The 22,484-nt window shown below is 38.6% G+C and overlaps 1 protein-coding gene and 1 long non-coding RNA gene across 2 annotated transcripts; both read left to right on the forward strand.

Annotated features, from left to right (window-relative positions):
* The first annotated feature begins 7,423 nt into the window (after positions 1–7,423).
* On the forward strand, positions 7,424–9,908 carry LOC136695419 (uncharacterized). Its single transcript, XR_010802286.1, has 3 exons — positions 7,424–7,562; positions 8,193–8,246; positions 9,299–9,908. It is a non-coding gene; the product is annotated as an uncharacterized lncRNA (long non-coding RNA).
* A 4,786-nt stretch (positions 9,909–14,694) lies between these two features.
* Positions 14,695–21,068, forward strand: LOC136695311 (uncharacterized). The gene is made up of 5 exons (XM_066669319.1): positions 14,695–14,815; positions 15,825–15,916; positions 17,078–17,428; positions 17,926–17,979; positions 18,497–21,068. The coding sequence occupies exons 2-5, from the start codon at positions 15,847–15,849 to the stop codon at positions 18,634–18,636; spliced, it is 615 nt and encodes a 204-aa protein (XP_066525416.1). The 5' UTR covers positions 14,695–14,815; positions 15,825–15,846; the 3' UTR covers positions 18,637–21,068.
* Positions 21,069–22,484: the final 1,416 nt, after the last annotated feature.

Raw genomic sequence — 22,484 nt, forward strand, 5'->3', positions numbered from 1 at the left:
CAACAGGTTGTGGTAATGACACACCACTGATTTACATGTGTGTTTGGAGATGTGTAGATGACATTTCAGGGAAACAGTAACACTTCTTTTAAAGCATATGCACTCCACCTGAATATGCACTACTTAATTATACACCACTGATTGACAACATGACAGAGTGATAGAAGGTCTGAATTTGGAATTACCATTTTATGTTGCACAAAAAACAACTTTAAGACATTTTTTACCCATTGTACACAAGCCCATCTCAGCTTTATATTCATATTTATGCACTGTAAAATGTGAATATAGTGACTGGACGGGCATGCTGTTTTATATACAGCACATGTAAATGTGGGGATGTAAGTGTGTTGGAGGTGTTGTTGTGTGTTTCACAGAAATGACACAGTTCCTTTAAAAAAGAACTGTATAATTTCAGAGAAACCCACACTAAGTAAAATACTGTAGGATTTGTACTTTCTGAAGAGTTTTCCCATCACTGTACATTACCCTAACACAATCACTCAAAACCTCTCTCTCTCTCTCTCTCTCTCTCTTTACCCAAATATATATAAAATATATATATTTATTATATATATTATTATATATATATATTATATATATTTATTATATATATTAAATATATATATATATATATTTGGAGGGTTTAGACAATGAATAGACCTTCAAACATTGAAAAGCTTGAGCTGAGATGTGGACACTCTCTACTTTAAATAATTAGAAAAGTTCTCTGTATTAAGCTGATATTAAATATATATTTTTAAAACACAGATGCAAGGTCTCACTTCAAATGTTCTGCGATGTGGGCGCTCCCACTGCACTGATCAAATATGAGTTGGAAATTCCTATGTTAGTGTGATTTTCTCTTTCGCTCCATACAGAGAACTTCCTTCTTAAAGTTAAGAAACAGCTGTTGTTTATCTGCAATGGTGTAATTATATTTGTATTTTTATTACATAAAAGAACAGGGTCTAACAAGTTCAAAGGGGCCTGGAGAGAGTCAGCCAATTCTATGGTCTCTCTCCCCTCTCATATCTTCTCTCAGCTGCTCTCTTTTTCTCTCTTATATATATATATATATATTGTGGGTCCTTAACCTATGAATCAGTATCTCCAAATTAGACATTCCTACCCACGAAGGTAAAAACCATATTGAGATTCAGAAACTCAGAATCGCATGCATACATGACACATTTTCATGCACAATATACTTCACAGCTTTTATTCTTTAGAAAATCTGTATCATGTAAAAACAAACAATATTTTTTCCTTTGAAATCCAAACATAAAGAATAAGAAACAGAAACAGAGTCCAGCTTTTTATTTTTCTCAAACCAAAGTTTAAGACCGTCAACTCAGGGCACGTAAATACAAAACGCTCACTTTGATTTGTTTTACAATTGCTCTTGTTAGTTTACTGTGAGCTGTCAGTTTCAGAGCAGAATGGCTTTAGAACCACACTCTGAAGCAATTGTACACATGGTAAGAGCGGTTCTTCTACAGCCATCTCTATGGCTATTTCACATTGTTATGGAGAATATATTATTATATAGTGCTTTAAATATTTCTCTCATCATATAAAAAATGTAATCATATTCACACGTAAAATGGAATGTTCCATTTGGTCTTCTGGGTGACAATAACAATGGGTGATGTGTCACATTGACCTTTGACGTGGCATGTGAGAAGTCTGAAGTAGTCATCTTCTCGAACTAGAGTCTAGACAAAGTTTGTGTGTGTGTGTGTGTGGTTAAGGGTTTGAAATGTCAAAACTTATAGCTGAAAAAGCCCTGGGTGACTGAGTAGAAAATATCATAACCAGCTTGGAAGCATTTTGTTTACCAAAGGATATGTGGATGTGCCAATCCCATTCATTTTCACACAGCGAAATCCGGCTTAGGTTCGGAATTCCTAATATGGGCATGATGCCAAGCTTCAGACTGTCAACATAAATTCAGATTTCAATATTTAAGCAACAATACACTGAAGGTTTGTGATATAACATGAGATATTGGCAGTAGTCTGCTGTGGTCCTAGAGCAGTACACCAGTTTCTCAGTGTCTCACGTTATAGCATGAGCCTTGGTTACTGCACTTGCTGTATGTGATGGATATAACTTGACAGTCAGCTAAACGCTTCTTAACACCAAGACTCTAAGACAGCTGTCCCGTTATCTTAAAGGTTTATTGATGTTGCAAAGAAAGGGTGAAACTGTAACATACAAAAGACTTAATCAATCCTTTGACCACATATAAATGTACAAATAAATTAATAAACAAAAATAAACAGTGCAAAATAGATGTAAAACCTCTGTCATGAATTAACTCTGTTATTGTTACACTGTTACAGACTTTAGCTATTTATTTTGTTTCTAACTTGAAAAGTATTTATTTTTAACTGTTTACATATAAATTTTCATTGTCCCTATACTTTTATTTGTCATTAATCACATTGCAACTGCATTCAAATATAGCATCGCTCTCAACCTTACAAGTCATCCATTTTTATATAATAATGTGTATAATAAATGTGCGGGCATGCTCTTTTATATACAGCACAAGCAAATGTGGGGATGTAAGTGTGTTGGAGGTGTTTGTGAAATACTTTAAATGTGTATTTCACAGAAATGACACAGTTCCTTTAAAAAAGAACTGTATAATTTCAGAGAACCCCACACTAAGTAAAGTAATGTAGGATTTGTACTTTCTGAAGAGTTTTCCCATCACTGTACATTTACCCTAACACAATCACTCAAAACCTCTCTCTCTCTCTCCCTTTACCCAAATATATATAAAAAAGCCTTCTGGAGGGTTTAGACAACGAATAGACCTTCAAACATTGAAAAGCTTGAGCTGAGATGTGAACACTCCCTACTTTAAATAATTAGAAAAGTTCTCTGTATTAAGCTGATATTAAATATATATTTTTAAAACACAGATGCAAGGTCTCACTTCAAATGTCCTGCAATGTGGGCGCTCCCACTGCGCTGATCAAATATGAGTTGGAAATTCCTATGTTAGTGTGATTTTCTCTTTCGCTCCATACAGAGAACTTCCTTCTTAAAGTTAAGAAACAGCTGTTGTTTATTTGCAATGGTGTAATTACATTTTTATTTTTATTACATAAAAGAACAGGGTCTAACAAGTTCAAATGGGGCCTGGAGAGAGTCAGCCAATTCTATGGTCTCTCTCCCCTCTCATATCTTCTCTCAGCTGCTTTCTTTTTCTCTCTTATATATATATATATATTGTGGGTCCTAAACCTATGAATCAGTATCTCCAAATTAGACATTCCTACCCACGAAGGTAGAAACCATATTGAGATTCAGAAACTCAGAATCGCATGCATACATGACACATTTTCATGCACAATATACTTCACAGCTTTTATTCTTTAGAAAATCTGTATCATGTAAAAACAAACAATATATTTTCCTTTGAAATCCAAACATAAAGAATAAGAAACAGAAACAGAGTCCAGCTTTTTATTTTTCTTATACCAAAGTTTAAGACCGTCAACTCAGGGCACGTAAATACAAAACGCTCACTTTGATTTGTTTTACAATTGCTCTTGTTAGTTTACTGTGAGCTGTTAGTTTCAGAGCAGAATGGCTTTAGGACCACACTCTGAAGCAATTGTACACATGGGAAGAGCGGATCTTCTACAGCCATCTCTATGGCTATTTCACATTGTTATGGAGAATATATTATTATATAGTGCTTTAAATATTTCTCTCATCATATAAAAAATGTAATCATATTCACACGTAAAATGGAATGTTCCATTTGGTCTTCTGGGTGACAATAACAATGGGTGATGTGTCACATTGACCTTTGACGTGGCATGTGAGAAGTCTGAAGTAGTCACCTTCTCGAACTAGAGCCTAGACAAAGTTTGTGTGTGTGTGTGTGTGGTTAAGGGTTTGAAATGTCAAACCTTATAGCTGAAAAAGCCCTGGGTGACTGAGTAGAAAATATCATAACCAGCTTGGAAGCATTTTGTTTACCAAAGGATATGTGGATGTGCCAATCCCATTCATTTTCACACAGCGAAATCCGGCTTAGGTTCGGAATTCCTAATATGGGCATGATGCCAAGCTTCAGACTGTCAACATAAATTCAGATTTCAATATTTAAGCAACAATACACTGAAGGTTTGTGATATAACATGAGATATTGGCAGTAGTCTGCTGTGGTCCTAGAGCAGTACACCAGTTTCTCAGTGTCTCACGTTATAGCATGAGCCTTGTGTACTGCACTTGCTGTATGTGCTGGTTATAACTTGACAGTCAGCTAAACGCTTCTTAACACCAAGACTCTAAGACAGCTGTCCCGTTATCTTAAAGGTTTATTGAAATTGCAAAGAAAGGGTGAAATTGTAAGATACAAAAGACTTAATCAATCCTTTGACCACATATAAATGTACAAATAAATAAATAAACAAAAATAAACAGTGCAAAATAGATGTAAAAACTCTGTCATGAATTAACTCTGTTATTGTTACACTATTACAGACTTCAGCTATTTATTTTGTTTCTAACTTGAAAAGTATTTATTGTTTTATTTATTGTTGTAACTGTTTAAATACAAATTGTTATTGTCCCCATACTTTTATTTGTCATTAATCACATTGCAACTGCATTCAAATATAGCATCGCTCTCAACCTTACAAGTCATCCATTTTTATATAATAATGATGTGCACTTAAAGATACTGAATTGAACAATCAATACATACCCACAACGCTACCAAAGGCATAAGATGTATGCAGATGTTACTGGATTTAAATAACAAACAACCACTTTCAGTGCCATGCGTTCTCACATTTCCTGGTTTTAGAGTCACATGACCATTCATTTCTAGCATTCACCTTTCTCAAGGGGACCACAAAACAACATACATGAACAGAAAGATAAAGTGGAAACCAGCGTCCCCACATGACTATAACGAGAACAGAACATTGTGTGCATCATTGCTTAAATAAATTGCTTAAACTTTGAGAGTATTATTGCTAGGTTACATGTATTTTGTGGAGTAATACCAGAGGATCTTTGCTAAGAGTGCCATTATTGTCACTCCTGGAACGTCTCTACCAATCACACTGCAATGTCGGAACTAACCGTGGTATAATCTGCTTTTATTTGTTTTAGGAATCCAGTTCACCATTGTATGGTGAACACAGTGACCTCAAATATTTACATTGCAGCATCCACCATATTGCTTTGCTCCAGGTTTGGTGAGTGAAATTAAATATCCAGAAATATTTTGAAAGGTCCCCAGATCCAATCTATTTTATTCTAAACAAAGGACTGTAGAGGTGTTCTGGCCCTGAAAAGCTCGGTATAATCCAGAAGCCACAATGCCTATAGCTGCTCAAAACTGTGGTGAAGTGTATATTTATTGTGCAATATTAAAAATAAATTTTGATTAGTTTCCCAAACTTTTGACAAGCATAGTATTTCCTGCATCCTGGAAAAAAAAAAGACTTTTGGGGAGGGATGGGCACAAGATAGTGTATTATTTTAATTTAATTTAGTGACTATATCAAATTATTATACTCACTTTTTTTGCAGAATGTGGAGAGTCAGTGTCTGGTTCATGATTAAAACTGGCAGTACAGGTCAGCAGTAACACACCCAACATCATCACCCTGAACATGGAGGCCCTCAAGGATATGTGCTGAGCCCCATTTTATTCTTAATCCCGATCCATTTCAGCATAAACCTAAACATCCTAGAAATCAGGTCCATTTCTAGGATGTTATCTTTGAGTGGGCAACAACCATCTGAAAATCTGAGGGGGTGGGGAAGGATCAGTGAGTCAACCGTTGTTAGAGGTGGGTTGGACGAATGAACAGACAGACACCAAGTATGCCGCATCTTTTCAGTCTTTTCATTAGGGCAGATTTTTTTGGGAGAGATGGTAATTCCTCTGAGTGGGCAGATACCAGTGGGTTGATGATGTGTTTGGGCTGTGGGAGAAAACCAGAGCACTCTTATAGGAAACTAATATGAAACGATTTATCATCAAGTCTTCATCTATTAGTTTATTTAAGATGCATGACTACTGGTAATTTAGTAACGGTAAGTATAGTTTATCCCATCCAGCCTGCTTAAATGATTGTTGCCCTTTAGCCCTAAAATCAGTCACAAATAAGTAATTTGGTCAGGAAACTTCATCACCTCTTCAGTGCTGGAGTCTATGGACCCAGTACAACTTGCTTCCTGCATCAGTTGTGCCACAGATGACTCCATATTACACGTGTTCACACAACAGACTCACCTATATTATAGACAGGGAAATAATCATAGAATTCTGTTTGTAGGATACAGCTCAGCATTTAACACATTGATTTTCTTTGAAGTTTGAAGATCTGAGACTTCATCCATCCCTGTGTCACTGGATATCCAAATTCCTGATGGACAGACCACAAACAATGTCTCATCCACCCAGGTTTGAAGACAAGCCATGAAGTCGGGACAGAAAAATTATTCCAGCACTCACACTTTGCACTTGGCACTTTTTACAATTAATTTCTGCTTTTCTCACCAAGTGCTTAGACCAGGCTTTATACTCCTAGCACCCTAGTAGAGACCCTAGGCTAAAGCCAAGTCAGGTCATGTGTAAAGAGATTTCCCTGTATCTCCTGCGCACGCTGCACAGGCGTAATCCCATGCCTAATGCTAATGAGACACTTCCCAATGTCAGAACGCATCTCACACAGAATATCTCCTGCTCACAACTGTGAAAGGCGCTTTGTTCTATATATGTCTTTATTTTTACCATTTTATATGAATTTATATTCGCCAGCTTTTGTTTATTGCATGTTCATGTGGGTTAGCAATCATCAGAAAATTTATCATGTATGACTGCATGTGACCAACGAACTGTCAATAATATTTTTTTTTTCTGAATTTTGCCAGAATTTGTTTCAGTTTCTATACTTGTACATTTCTGTTTCATTTTAGAATTATTGTTTAATCATGAGTTGATGAGTGTCAGCTTCACATGAGATGTAGAAATAAACCACTTTGTTATCCCTGAACGATCCCTATTATGTTCCATAGAATGGGTCACTTACATGGGATCAACACGGTTTAAAATTTGTTTGGTACACAAACTCTAATACATGCAGGCCACCCACTAGATGGCAGTATAATGGCAGTATAATGGCAACATAAGAAGAATGATTGTGAAAAATAACCTTCCTCAGGCTGGGTGTGTGCAGAGACTCCGATCCTCATCTTCACCAGAGTGGGCTCCTCAGCTCTTCTTCCTTGTGATTGGAGGAATGTGTCCAGTCAGGATCCTCATGTGGAGTGGCGCACATTTGTTGAGACTGTGTTAGAGAGGAGGGGGACGGAGCTGTATCAGAGCGAGGAGTATAAAGGCCGTGTGGACGTTCCTGAAGATCAACTGCTGAAGGGGAACTGTTCTCTGGTGTTGAAGGATGTTAGAGCTGAGGATGAAGGAGTCTATGAAAGTTACCTGCTGGTGAAACAAATGAAGAGGGCTCTCCAGACTAAACGTGTGTTCCTCCAGAGTGTAGCGCTCTCTGTTAATGGTAAGAATCTCAGTAGGTCATAAGATAAGGACATATTTTTTAAATGTATGTATTGATGATGTTTGTCAGGGGCAGAAACAGTCAACAGTTTGGAATTCCAAAAAGGCTGTATCATAATAAGGAAAGCAAAAGGCTAAATGTCTTTGAAGACAAGTTTCAATTATCATACGATAGGCATCTTGACTTCTTCAGTTTTGTTCCAAAGATGTCTGTGATTGAGTCCCATATATTTTAGACCTGAAAGTAAATAAACTCATGCATTTTTGTACTTCTAGTCATCACTATATCATCATAAATATTATAAGTATTAAAGTCTTTTATTAGTCTTGGTGCTCAGATAATAGCTCCTTTCCCTCCAGAGAGGAATGTATTGTTAGGTCAAATGTATTAATATAAACTTAGCAGAAAAAGTAAGGAGATGTGTTTTGTAGATTATTTCTTTGTTGTAACAATGCTTCTTGTCAAAAAATCTTATAGCGCTGGAAAGCCTTTTGAATGGTGCCACGTTTGTAAGGAACATGCATTTGTGGGCTGAGCAGAAGAGCTGAGTATGTGGGTTGTGCCCATGAAAAATTGGCCTTTTTGTGCATTTTTTATGCATATTAAATACACTTAATTTTTTTTTTTAAGAAACGCCTGAAGAATGCCCTGAAGAGCGCATGTCTGAAGTGTTAACAGTGACAGGTGAGTCAATATCATTTCTAACTGTTGATAGAAAACACATATCCACCTTTTGAAATGAGGGTGCCCTTGGTCAAATACACTACCTGCTGAACCACTGTGCCGCCCCCTCTACATTCATGCTCTCACAAATATGTCCCTGGCAGACATTTGTGCAGTCACAAAGCCTGTTGCCCTGTCTGCTCTGTTGCTGAGTAATTCCTGATAGAGGTTACACATATCATTGAAGAAACTGTGTAGCTATGTCACTGGATACAGTACTGTAGGGGCCGGTACTGATAGATTATTAGCGCCCCCTAACGTCAGCCTCCTAACGTCAGCCTGACTCAACTCTTTTAATTTTCACTGTCCTGTAGAAGGGGGAATAGAGCCTCTGTCTACTGCACTATGTACCACTCCATCCCTTCCCCTCCCTACTGATTTCAGTACTGCTCTGTAAAAGCCCCAGGAGCAGAAACCCACTGAGTTACATTTCTGGAGAGGTGCACATGAGGCCACGCTACCTAGGTTCAACACAGAAGCATAAATTGGGCTCAGTGTCTTCAAACAGTGTTCTTCAGTGTCAGACTCATTAATGATATTCTGTTAAAAGACTGAGGAACCAAGAGTGACACTAGAGTCTTTTCACCTACAGTGTGTTAAACATGAGTCTTGTTACAGAAATGATACCAGGACATTTACTTTTGATTCTTAAGTACATTTGAAGGTAAATACTTTTGTACTTTTACTCAAGTGGAGATCTACAACCATGACTTTACTTTTACTGAGTTATATTTTACACAGAGTATCTGTACTTTAACTCGAGTACATGGTTTGTGTACTTTGTCCACTACTGGTCACGGTAGATGTAAATCAGCTGCTAGAAACTGAAATATCTGCTCAGTGGTTTATTAAATTGTGTGATTAGATGATTGCACGCACATCAAATTAACAAGTGAGCTGAAAATCCCAACACATGACCACTTCGTTCTGAAACAGAAGGATAGAAGATCTCCACTGACCTTTTGCACACTGTTATATATAACAATGATTAAACTCTCTCTCTCGCTCTCTAGATGAAGTGAATATGATCTGCAATCAGCCCCTGATGATAGTGGCGTCCCTCCTCTCCTGTTTACTATTCCATCTCTTTTTCTGCAGTCATTCTCCTTCACATCCTCATCTCAAAGGTACAACTAAAGACTGAGGGTGAGGATTCTAACAAAAAGTGATCTATGTGGCATGGCAAGAGATCACCCTGAGAAATCCATAATTCCTGTAATATTTACAAGGTTAAACTGCAGATAAAATGTAAAGTGTCAGAGGTACTGCTGTCAAAGACAGTGTCAGTGATGTGAAGCCCTGAATGTCGCCCCTTGTGGAGCATATTGTTGAGTTTGTGTGAGTGATTATATGTTTGTTTAATAGATGCTTCCCATCTATTAACATAGTTATCATTAAAATTCAAAATATCAAGGATGCACCACCCTCATACCTCTTTCCCACACAGGCCTCTGGATAGAAACAAATGAACAAAGCTTATATTTTTTCACTGGGCATTTCAAAAGAACTCTCGTTTCCACCTGGAGTCATGCAGCAGTCGGCTCCAGTCCATTTTAAATGGTATCACATTCTGATGCCTTTTCAATTCATAAGATCATAACCGCTGAAACCTTTCAGGTCGGCTGGCAGCACAATGTAACTGCTGCTCTGATTATGGTGAAATGTAAATTACAAAAATAATGTAATTGCATGTGAATGTAACAGAAGCTTTGCTATTGCTCTTAGTTGCTTTTGCATTATATTAACAAATAAACTTGTTAGTAAATGCATAATAATAATTTGAAGTGAGTAGATTGTATTGTTGGATGAACAAACATCTATGGAGTGTTAAAAGGTGAAAAAAATGTTTATGTATTTCTGCTGGCCATTGCCATACACCAAACTCTAAATACTGCTAGTTCACTTGCTTCCTTCTGCACTTGAGCATTTTCAAGTGTTTGATAAAGATTGCTTGTTCACAGTCTGTCATGGCTGGGCAGGGAAGGTGAGGAGGAGGACGACGTACATGCAAGGAATTTATTAACAAAACAGAAGGAAAACCAACAGAGAAAACAAACACGGGTATCGCAGACTGAATAAAGACAAAGCTAAACTGAACAGAATTAAACAAAGACAGACAGGAAACAGCCTTGAACCAGGGTAGACGCGTGTAAACAGAAAGACAGAGAAAACACACATCTACTCACACAAGAACCGACAAGGGAGCACTGACAAGGAACACCTGGGACTGATAACGAGAGGGCAGGAGTACAAAGGAGACACTGACAAGAGGGCAGAGCTAAGGTGGGACTAGGGCGGAGACAAGAACATCAACAAACAGAGCCATGTGTGAAATGAGCACATGGTGCGGAAAACAAACAGGACAGGGCCAGGACGTGACACAGTCTGCCTGTGTCTCAAATATATGCCATTGCAATATCAATCAATCAAACTTTATTTATATAATGCTTTTCACCACAGAAGTCATCACAAAGCAGCATACACAGAGATAAGGGTCCAAGCCTCCTATGAGCAAGCCACGGACGACAGTGGAAAGGAAAGCTCCCTCAGCGCACAAGGAAGAAACTTTGAAAGAATCCAAAACTCCTAAGGGGAACCTATCCTCCTCTGATTGACACTAGAGAGCACAATCGATAACAGAACAGAAAATGTAAACTGAAAGAGATGATTAGTTATACGTCATATGAAAGTAAAAAAATGTGATGGAAAAAAAAATGAACAGCCAAGCAAGGTGCTGTAGGTAAGACAAGGCCAAGATCTTGTACAGGATGCATAGGATAGAGCTGGATCAGGACAACATCAGGGAGAGCAGCAGGAATGGGTGTATCTCAAAGCATGAGAAAGACAGGAGAAAAGTAATAGATGGGGAGGTGGGGGGGGGGTAACAGGTTCATGGTAAAGCAGGGGATGAATGACCCTGCAAAAAGCCTCCAGGGGCAGAACAACAAATAAGCAACAGACCAGCTGGAAAGAGTATGTGATACAGAGTAGCGTTACTATGTAAAACAAGCTGTTATACCAGTAGAGAAGGACACACCTGAAGTGGAAGATTAACCAAAGCCTGTGTGAAAATGTAGGTTTTCAGTTTAATGTTTGAGAGTGTGTCTGAACCCAGAACAGTAACAGGAATATCGATTTCCTAATGCGAGGAGCTAAGAGTAGACCAGTGTCAAGATTTTAAATAAAGAAATACTATGAAGAAAAGTGTTTCAGTAAAACATCTACCGATGCTAGAGAAAGGCCAAAATGAGTGGTGAATGAGCAGATGCCATTTTCCCTGCATTTACAAGCATTTAGTTTCCCAATCCACATCAAATCTTTAGAATACAAAAGGTTGGTGTTATTTTCCCTTTTCCGCTTTAAATGGCTCAGTTTAAGAGTCTTATGGTGCTTTTCCACTGCATGGAACCTACACGACTCAAAGTGTTTTGAAGATGTTTAAATGCTCTTTGGGCCGATGGCTGATGAAAATCCCCAGTGAAAGCTGAATACGCAACAAGTAAAACTGATCTGTGAGAACTGAGGTATGGAGCTGTGTTTAGTCCAAAAACAAAAACAACACGTGATGAGTAAACAGCACCTAACTTCATTGCCTACATTGTTGTGTTTTTCAAAGCCTGTGATTCCTCTTAGAGATGGGGTTTTGTGATGTCAGCGACTCCTTTTCACAAGGGAGCTGTGCTAGTGGAAAAGCCACAAGCTTTAAGCTTTCATCTTCTTCGTTTAAAACACAGTCCTAACACCTTTCAAACATTGTTATGGCCCACAGTCTTTATATAAAACACACAGACTATGGTGTTAACTATAGTATATGCCAGCAATCTATGCACAGGTGTGTGTACTGTATTTTTTCAGAAATGATCTGCTGTTACCTGTTCAGGAGAAGATTAGCCATAGTGTTGCTGTTTGTAAACTGCCTCCATTTTCAAACACAGGGCCAATATTTCCTCTCATTTTGCTCAGTCTCTGGTCACTGAGATCTTTAGAAGGGCAGTGGGGCTTTTGGATCTAGTAAAATATAACATTAACTCTGTTCTCTTGGTCATTTCGTGGCTGCAAGTGTATTTCTGTGTACCTGGTCACCCAGTGGGTTTGTACGGTAATGAGATTGGACAGAGGGCAAGATGGATGACAGTCGAGCTCCTGCTCCATGCTTCAGACCAGCTGCCCACGCCCCAACAACCACCAAGTGCCTTGGAGCTGCCCCTATACTGAAATTTTCACAGACTCCTAACTATCATTACCAGTAGATTGACCAGAGGAGGGTAGGTCACCCCTTGTGAGCCTTGGTTCCTCTGAAGGTTTCTTCCTCAGCTCTGAGGGAGTATTTCCTTGCCACTGTCGCCCTTGGCCATGCTCATCTGGGGATTTTTACATCGTTACATTCTTTACATTTTTACATTTCAAGTCTATACTTTGTCTTTACTGGAATTCTGTGAAGCTGCTTTGTGACATCATCAGTTGTAAAAAGTGCTATGCAAATAAATTTGATTTGATGATTTGGTTTGATCTCAGGCTGAATTTCCACTACAGCTCTGCTCCAGACCGAGCATTTCTCAAAGAGAATATACTGCTCTAGCACTGGTCTCAGCGATACCTATACACTCAGTTTCCTTAATCTATGATCACACGTCCTGGAAATTTTATGACTAACTACAGTAAGTACAGGTGGTTCCTGTAAAAAAGGAAAGCAAATAATATAAGGAAGAAGGAAAGACCTTTCTCAAAATATTTTAATCTTTTTACCTGTGATTTCCTCATACTGTAGAAATTATCTTCATGAAAGGTGACTAACATTTCTGTTCTTGTGTGTGAATATTCAATAAGTAACTCTGATCGTAAACTGATTTTGAACTGAAGCTATCTCCCATTCACAAATCAATTAAAGCTTTTATGTTTGATATTAGAATTCTGATTGGATAAATAAAATAGAAAAAATTAAGACATTCAGCATAATCATGACCAAGAAAATAAGCAAACAGAAAAGAGATTATTGTGGAATGAACACTATTCATAGCCATTTAGTGGTGAAACACTGTAAAAGAATGGCTTCTAAATGGAGAATGAATTTCTAAGATGAAGAATTAACAAAGAAATTCTGATCACTGTCATCAGAGCTCACACATTAACACATTGTTTATTCCTTTTTATATTTTATTCCAAATAAAGACTTTAATAGATTACTGTGGCTCTGCAATCACATGATAATTAAACCCCTAATCACTACTGATCCTGTGTGTAGAGGGGGGGGGGGTGGACGATGTTGTCAACTGTAAACCACTGTGGGAAATTATAAGGGATTTTACAACCACTACAGCCATTTTTTGATAGCTATTGATGTATATGATGTTTTTTTTATGACCAAATCCAAGGTGGAGTTAAAAAATGAATGGAACAGGACAAACATTTATAAGTTGAGAGACATGTCCATTTTATGAAGAAACAATTTAAATCAGCCGTTTAAAGCAGTTTAAAACAACTCAGTAATCAAGCAAAAAGAAAAATATCAGTAATAAAATATTGAAAATAAATAAAATCGAAAATACACAATATAGTAGATACCAAAAGCAGTGGAGAACAAATGCTTTTTAATCTCCTCTTTTGAGCTCTTTGGCCTTCCGTAGCGGCATGTGTTTTACTTTAGTGTAGGATAGGGTATTTTAGGACTGGGATTTTTTCTTTGTTCCAAGACACTGCATAAAATGTGGTAGTGGGAAAGTACGTATTGTACCTGGGGTTTTCCCAGATACAATATTCTTTGTTTTGTGCTTAGGGGGTAAATACTTTCATTTTCACTTACGCGCTCTCTGCTAGGGCCAGTATTGCCGATACTGATACCGATACTGATACATTTTTAAATTTAAGCTTAGATTTAAGCTTAGATCCAAATGATCCAAAAGACCTAGGATAGAATTTCACCAAACATTATAAGTTACAACAAAATACGTTATTATCACAATCAACATTCTTGTTAAGAAATGGAACAGTAACAAAGTTTGTCTTAATATTAGAAAAATAAATATTTTTTGAGGTAGAAAAGGAGAAACCACAATACAAAAATAAAATAAAAATTCTACACTCACTAGACACTGGTGCACTTCCTCTCAGACCTTTCAATCCTCCGGTGGCGTCTCTCTCTCTCTCTCTCTCTCTCTCTCTCTCTCTCTCTCTGCACTGTTACCTTTCGACTCGAGGGGAGCGCTGAGTGGGTGGTCCAGGCTGAGCCTCTACCTGATTGGCTGGTTGACTGACGCCTCTGAGACACGTGACAGTACAACAACAAATGACGAGAGGGGGGCGGGAGCGCTGCTCGGTGTCGTGTGACACAGTGCAGCTCTACATTTACACAGAGAATAGACTTTGACGAATCCGATTGCGCAGCAGTCAGTGCTTGCGCGAGAGTATCAGCTTGAGTATCGATCTTTTTTACACGAGTGTTGGTATCGATGTTATCTATGTTTGGATCGATCCGCCCCCCTCTACTCTCTGCACTTTCTTTCTCCTGCACACAGAACCAGGACTACTTACAGGTAAGTGGCAGCTTTTGTTGTAAACATCTGTGACTGTTTAAATCTAAGTCGGTTTGTACAGTTACTCCTGCTGTTTTAATAGATGTGTAGAGTTTCTTCAAAGTACCCTCCGTTCAATAGGACACTGAGTTTCAGTCATTTACCAAACATGCCCAAATCAGCATAAATATTACAACGTGTGACTGTTTTAGTTGGATGATTTATCTTTAATTATATAACCACAAGATATACCTTAATTGAATTTAACCTGGGGATAAAACACATTATTCCTCGTACGGGACTGAAGGCATCCTGAAGTAAAGTTCAGGTGTGTAACATTTGGCTAAAACGACTTAAGTTCTTAAGTGAATTTGGGGTCAGTTTTTAGATTTGTTTTGTTTATCTTTATCATAGACTTTCACAAGAAAAGGGTAAATTCCACTTGTATCCTGCCTTCAAGTCTGTTTTTATACATCCTCGATAGTCCTCTGATTAACCCTTCAATGTGTTCAGTGTCCAGTAACAGAGGCAGCACAGCAGCCTCACAACTTTATTGTTTTATTCATTTGTTAATTTATGGCACTGCGACCCTGAACTGGATAATCAGATACAGATAATGAATGAATTAATTATGTAATGTGACTGCTGGCAATTTAGCACTTCTAAATATAATTAACTGAACCGTGTCAAATGGACTTTACAGTTTCCATGCCACAAATTAATGTATTTATTTATTAATTTATATTATTATTATTATTATTATTAGGACGGCAGTATGGTGCAGCAGGTAGTGTCACAGTCAAACTGCTCTCCTTCAAGGATGATGCTCATACATAACACTTGATTAAGTGAAAAATATTGTAAGTGGTTTGGAAGCATTTTTATTTCCACCAAATGGGTTGCACCAACCACATTTCTTTGAGAAATACAGCTCAGAAACAGAATTCCTAACATATACATCATGTCAAACCACAAAATGACAAATGTCTGACATCTACATCCTGCTTTTATTGTTTTGTATTTTTTGTAGGAAACCAACTCAATTATCAATCATGAGGATGAACACAGTGACCTCACTTCTTCATATCACAGCATCTGCCCTGTGGTTTTCTTCCAGTTTCGGTGAGTGAACAACTGAAGGTCATTCACCAAAAGGTACCAACAAAGTGAATATACCCTCTGAATTACAACAGTAACCTTAAACTCCATTTATGTACATTACAGATACACTGCATGTTCTTTTCCAGAAGGAAATGTGAATATATTTTTTATAATCTAAACATTGGGGCAGCACGGTGGTGCAGCAGGTAGTGTCACAATCACACAGCTCCAGGGACGTGGAGGTTGTGGGTTTGAGTCCCGTTCCGGGTGACTGTCTGTGAGGAGTGTGGTGTGTTCTCCCTGTGTCTGCGTGGGTTTCCTCCAGGTGACTGTCTGTGAGGAGTGTGGTGTGTTCTCCCTGTGTCAGTGTGGGTTTCCTCCGGGTGACTGTCTGTGAGGAGTGTGGTGTGTTCTCCCTGTGTCTGTGTGGGTTTCCTCCGGGTGACTGTCTGTGAGGAGTGTGGTGTGTTCTCTCTGTGTCTGCGTGGGTTTCCTCCAGGTGACTGTCTGTGAGGAGTGTGGTGTGTTCTCCCTGTGTCTGCGTGGGTTTCCTCCGGGTGACTGTCTGTGAGGAGTGTGGTGTGTTCTCTCTGTGTCTGCGTGGGTTTCCTCCGGGTGACTGTCTGTGAGGAGTGTGTTGTGTTCTCCGTTTCTGTGTGGGTTTCTGGTGGGTGGTCTGGTTTCCTCCCACACTCCAAAAACACATGTTTGTAGCTGAATTGGCGACTCAAATGTGTCCGTAGGTGTGAATGAATGTGTGAGTGTGTGTCGCCCTGCAAAGGTCTGGGGCCCGTCCTTATGAGTGTTAGACATGGAATGAATCAAAGTAAACACTGTAAACAAACAATTAAATGCCTCAATTGGAATATGTTAACGTCTACAATTCATTTTATTACTTTAAATGAAAGAAACTGCAGCCAGTCCCTTGAGGGCACCACAACAGAGTCAGTTTTTCTGAGAGCACACCTGTTATTTTTTATAGTTTTTTTTTTTCTACATGAACACTACTGTGCTCCATAGAAATGGCCACCTACATGACAGCAATACAGTTTTGAACAGGTTAAGTACAGGACCTCTAGTACACACAGGTCACTAGGTGTCAGTATAATGGCTCCTTTATAACATTAAGATGATTCACTGGAAACACTGTCTGACCACCCATTAAATCACCTTCTTCCTCAGACTGGGTGTGTGCAGAGACTCCGATCCTCATCTCCGCCAGAGTGGGCTCCTCAGTCATTCTCCCGTGTGATTGGAGGAATGTGTCCAGTCAGAATCCTCATGTGGAGTGGCGCACTTTTGTTGAGACGGTGTTAGAGAGGAGGGGGACAGAGCTATATCAAGCAGAGGAGTATGAGGGTCGTGTGGACGTTCCTGAAGACAAACTGCTGAAGGGGAACTGTTCTCTGGTGTTGAAGAATGTTAAAGCTGAGGATGAAGGAGTCTATGAGAGTTACCTGGTGGTGAAACGAACGAAGAGGGCCCTCCAGTCTAAACGTGTCTTCCTCCAGAGTGTGGAGCTCTCAGTTGATGGTAAGATAAATCTCAGTAGCTCAGTAAGGTGTACTGTGTCTCCCTCTGTCTGTGTGGGTTTGCTCCAGGGAATCCAGTCTTTTCCCACAGTCCAAAAACACACATTTATGCATGGGATTGGATATTCAAGTTTCCATTTGGAAAAAGCAAAAGTAAAACACAAAGCAGCTGTAATTCCCCAACAGAGATGTATTTCCCACAGTCCATTGTGGAGGTGTTCTTTGGCTCTCTGCCTGACTTTTGCATGAGTTCTTTGTCCCATTTCCAGGATTTGTTTTGAGTTGTGCAAATAAAACATATTTGAATTCCCCTCCAGAGCAGGAAACCAAAAGTGAATACATTTTCATATTTGGGATCTCAGACAAAGTTTGGCCAAAAATAAAGGCTTAAAGTCAGAACAATTTTGAACAGTTTTGACACAGGCTCCAGGGTCAGATGTACTGTCTAAATTCAAAGTGGATAGAGTTTTAATAGATTTTCTTGTTTTTCCCCAAAAGAAACCCCTGAAGAACCCCCTGAAGAGCACATGTCTGAAGTGTTTACAGTGAAAGGTGAGTGAATATTTGACCTGACCTCATTTCTAACAGTTGATAGATGAACACACAACTGTTAAATCCACCTACTGTTGAGGTTAGAGTACCTTTGTTACAGTAAATACACAGTTAAAACACTTCTGTAGTTTTTAATACATAATAAAAAGGGCAAGAGGTTGGGGCAGTAGTTAGTTTCTATGCCACAGATCTCCAGGGTCCTGGGTTCAACAGTATCTTTGGGTCACTGTCTGTGAAGGGTCTTCTGTGTTCTCCCTGTGTCTGTGTGAGTTTCCCCCACATTCTCTGGTTTACTCTCACAAATGATTGGCTACTTAATTATATGCAAAATTGTCCGTGTGTGTGTGTGTGTGTGTGTGTGTGTGTTAGTGTGTCTGTGTGTTAGTGTGTGAAACTGTCCACAGGGTGTGTTAGATGCCCAGTGAGGGGCGTGCCAATGTTTGCACACAATTGTATATTTTACTGTGTAGAGAACAGTGGTTTAATTAACTCTCTCTCTCTCTCTCTCTCTCTCCAGATAAAGCGAGAATGATCTGCAATCAGCCCCTGATGATAGCAGTGTCCCTCATCTCCTGTTTACTATTCCATCTCTTTTTTTGCAGTCATTCTCCTTCACATCTTCAGAACAGCCCTAAACTGAACAGTAATCATTTTTAACCTCTCTGGGGATCGCTACCTTGACGTGGTAGAGAGGCTTGATGTCATGAAATCCTCACCTTAAACCATCAACAAAAGACAAAGGATGAAGGTTCTTACAAAACGCGATCTAATATAATAAATATAATAATAATAGTAAAAATAAAAAGAAGAAGCAACAGATGATCAAAGACACTAAGAATACAAAATCAAAACCAACAACAGCATGGATCAGGACAGAAACAAACAAGAACAAAAGCAGAGCCAAGATACAGATAAACCAAGCTGAAGACCAGACGAAGAGGCAGATATACAATACTCCACAGAGACTAAGGTCATCATGAAAGAGCACGAACCTCTTAAACTGTTCAACCTGAAAAACCAACAAACACTGACGCAAGGCAAAGTAGATTAATGGAGAACACCTGGGGAGTTTGAGGACAAGGAGACATGGCTACAGTGAAGACATAAGAACAAAGACAGAGAAAACATGGAAGGAGAAAAGGGGAAAAGAGTACCAGACTGGGAAACCAGACCTAAATGCGGAAGAGGGACCAAATGTGGAAGAAAGCTGCTGCTGCCAGCTTCAGTTTTGAACACGAGACCTCCACACAGAGCTCCTCAAACACTCACATGATTAAAACCGCAGATTAATGTAAAGTGTCCACTGTGCTGCAGCTGAGGAAATGTAGTGTCACTGGTGTGAAGGGATCGGAGCGATGGGTGGGTGAAAGAGTGAATGACAAAATGTGTATAATTATTGAAATAACAGGAAGCTGCAAGTGACCATTCCTGTACATGAAAAAGATATTGCGCTGAAATGTAGACCTAAGTCTGCAATGAAACTGTTAACAGTGTTAGAGGCTAACAACGAAGAGGAAACATGTTTGGTTTTGAATTATTATTATTATTTTTTGGATGTTATGGCAGCTGTTTTCAAACAACAGATACATTTGTATCACAGAAAGCTGCAGAGTAGCCCCAGAGCTCCTCCCACAGGCTGGACCCTCACTGGACCCTGCACTGTCTGTAAGTTTGATAAAGAAAGGGACTTTAGGGCGTCTCAGAAACAAAATACACCACCAGGGAAGTTCAGACCTTCAGTGAAGATTTCTAGACACCTTTGGAGCTGCTGGACTGTAAATGTTGGATGAACAATAAGCAGATCTGGTAAATTTGATAATAGTTGCCTTGATATTGTGTGATATTCCCTCTGGAGGAGATTTTTACTGCTGATAACAGCCTTATGGCATGTGCTGCGTGAATCTGATTTGTAAAGAACTACTGTGAACTTTACAGTTCAGATTATTGCTGCTTCTGTTTTTATTACCAGTGGTGGACCTACTGTAACCTTTGTGAAAGAATCTGAAGCTGGATTTTTTGGATTGGATTTAAGAAGTGTTTTATTGATGATTTTCAATGAAAAAAGGAGAGATGATGTGAGATACTATTGTATGTATTTCTTATTACTGATGAACTCAGTAAATGAAAGTGTCAGAGGTTTTGCTCCGGCCTGTTTGTGTAGGTTTTTCCTACATATTTAAATCAGTTTGTTATGCACAATATTTGTGAATATTAAGCAGAGCTAAACCTCTGTGATATTTAAATATTGTAGGTGTTCGACTGTTTGTGAATATGGAGGCAATAAAAAAGGCCATTAACACAATTTATTTGATTTATTTGATGATTTTTTAGATCACAAATGATCTGCACCATTATAAAAAACTGTTTTAATTATTCAGTCTGTGGCCATTATACGAACGCTGGTAATAAATGGAGCAATGGCAATGCTACAAAAAAAAATATGATTAATCTTTGGCCTTTTAGAGTTTATGGTCTGAAATGTTTGGTGTTGTGAAGTACTGTGAACACTACTGAGACTGAACCATAAAGTATTTCTGGCAGCTCTGGTGTCATGATGTTTATACGTTTATTCTTTTAAAAGCACATTTGATTGTGCTGTATAATCATTATCTGCCTCAGACCAATAAATATTTCTAATTTGATTGAAGTGTATGAACCCAGTAGGCCCGCCACTAGAGTCCTGGGTCAGAACCACACAGGGTGAGGCATCTTTCAGTTACTCTGCTGCCAGCACCTGGAACAAACTCCCAGAAGACATCAGAGTGGCCCCAAATTACCTTTATATCTAAACGTTAGACCTTCCTGTTCTCCTGTGCCTTTTCTTAGTACTGCACTTATCACTCTACAGCTTGTACAGGGTGAGTCCAAAGTGCAGGACACCCTTTTATCTGAATACCCCAGCAAGCAATGGGTGAGGGGGCCTGTCTTTCAGGCTGTGTCTGAAACATGGCCGCCATATTGGGTCAAAGATCATATTTTGTTTTCTCCTATGACTCTAAAGCATTCTTGGATTTGTGCAACATAAGTTTAACTAAGTATAATTTGTATTATTATTGTTATTATGATTATTACTATTAATAACATAGTACTTTAAATATATATTAATTAATATATAATAAATTAGTAACTTAGTACTTTATTGCGTTATTGTATTTGTCCTTTAAACATTCTTCCTCAATCAAAATAAACAAAATATAAATAAGTACATTTTGCTTTTGCTTTTTTATAACACAATCCATGTATTTTCCATTATTACTGGCCGTGTACATTTTTCAAACCACAGATGTCCATAATTTAAGTCATGTGTAATAATGAGAAATGACACAGGGAATAAGTATTAAACACATGAAGAAAGAGAGGTGCACAAAGCCTTGGAAAGTCATGACACCAGCTGAAATCTATCAGTAATTAGAAAGCAATCCTGCCACTTAGTGCTAATTAATATAATGATACATTTTATTTATAATGCACTTTACATTTCAAAGAAATCTCAAAGAGATTCAACTGATGACCCAAAAGTTCAACTGATGGCCTCTAAAAGATGTCTCATTACCAAGGTGCCACACAAGAAACGTCTCATGACAGTAAACCCAGTGAGCTCTCACAAGAACGTCACAACCTCATTGTTGCTACTGAGGGTTGTTGGGGCAGTGTAAAGAACATCATTTCACCATAAACCGCCCACGGCCAGACGCTCTGTGTGAGGTTTCAGACAGAGAAGTGAAAAAAATATCAGAAGAGTTATCCATGAAGAAAAGTCATGTTGATACACATTTAAAGTTTGCTCAACAACATTAGACAAGTCTGTGAAATACTGGGAGGATATAGTCTGGTCAGATGAGACCAGAATTGAATTAATTGGACCTGAATCCAACTGAAAATCTATGGAAGTTCAGAAGGGACCCACGTAACCTTTAGGATGTGAAGAGTGTTTTTGAGAAAGAATGGGCCAAAACCACACCAGAGCAATGCTGTGACTAGTTTCTCCAAACAGGAGGCGTCTACAAGCACTCATCAGCAACAAAGGCTTTTGTACAAAGTATTGAATAAATTTCAGTAATCGTGTTAATACTGTTTCCCTGTGTCATTTCGCATTATTACACATAACTCAATTTATGGACATCTATGGTTTGATTTCTTTGCATGTGTGGATTGGATGGTTGTTACTGACATCTGGTGAGATTTTCACGTCAATACACCTTTATATATATTCATTCATTGTCTGTAACCCTTATCCAGTTCAGGGTCGCGGTGGGTCTGGAACCTACCTGGAATCACTGGGCGCAAGGCAGTCCTTCACAGTCACACTCGACATACACCTACACCAGTGGCGATTGCTCTAAGACTGCAAAGGAAGCTCAGCTTCCCCTAAAATGTCAAAAAAAAAAGTGATCAAATATATACTGTTGTGTGTACATGTCATTGAATAAATATGCACTACAACGCGCTCAACTTTTGTTCAGAATCAGCTTCTTATCACTGGTAAAGACGCGGCTTTCCTCTCA

This window comes from Hoplias malabaricus, chromosome 4 (genome assembly GCF_029633855.1).
Source record: "Hoplias malabaricus isolate fHopMal1 chromosome 4, fHopMal1.hap1, whole genome shotgun sequence".
NCBI lineage: Eukaryota > Metazoa > Chordata > Actinopteri > Characiformes > Erythrinidae > Hoplias > Hoplias malabaricus.

Coding starts and splice junctions, on each gene's coding strand:
- LOC136695311 (XM_066669319.1), top strand. CDS start 15,847: ATGAGGATGAACACAGTGACCTCACTTCTTCATATCACAGCATCTGCC. Junction 15,917..17,077: donor GTGGTTTTCTTCCAGTTTCG/GTGAGTGAACAA, acceptor CTTCTTCCTCAG/ACTGGGTGTGTGCAGAGACT. Junction 17,980..18,496: donor TGAAGTGTTTACAGTGAAAG/GTGAGTGAATAT, acceptor CTCTCTCTCCAG/ATAAAGCGAGAATGATCTGC.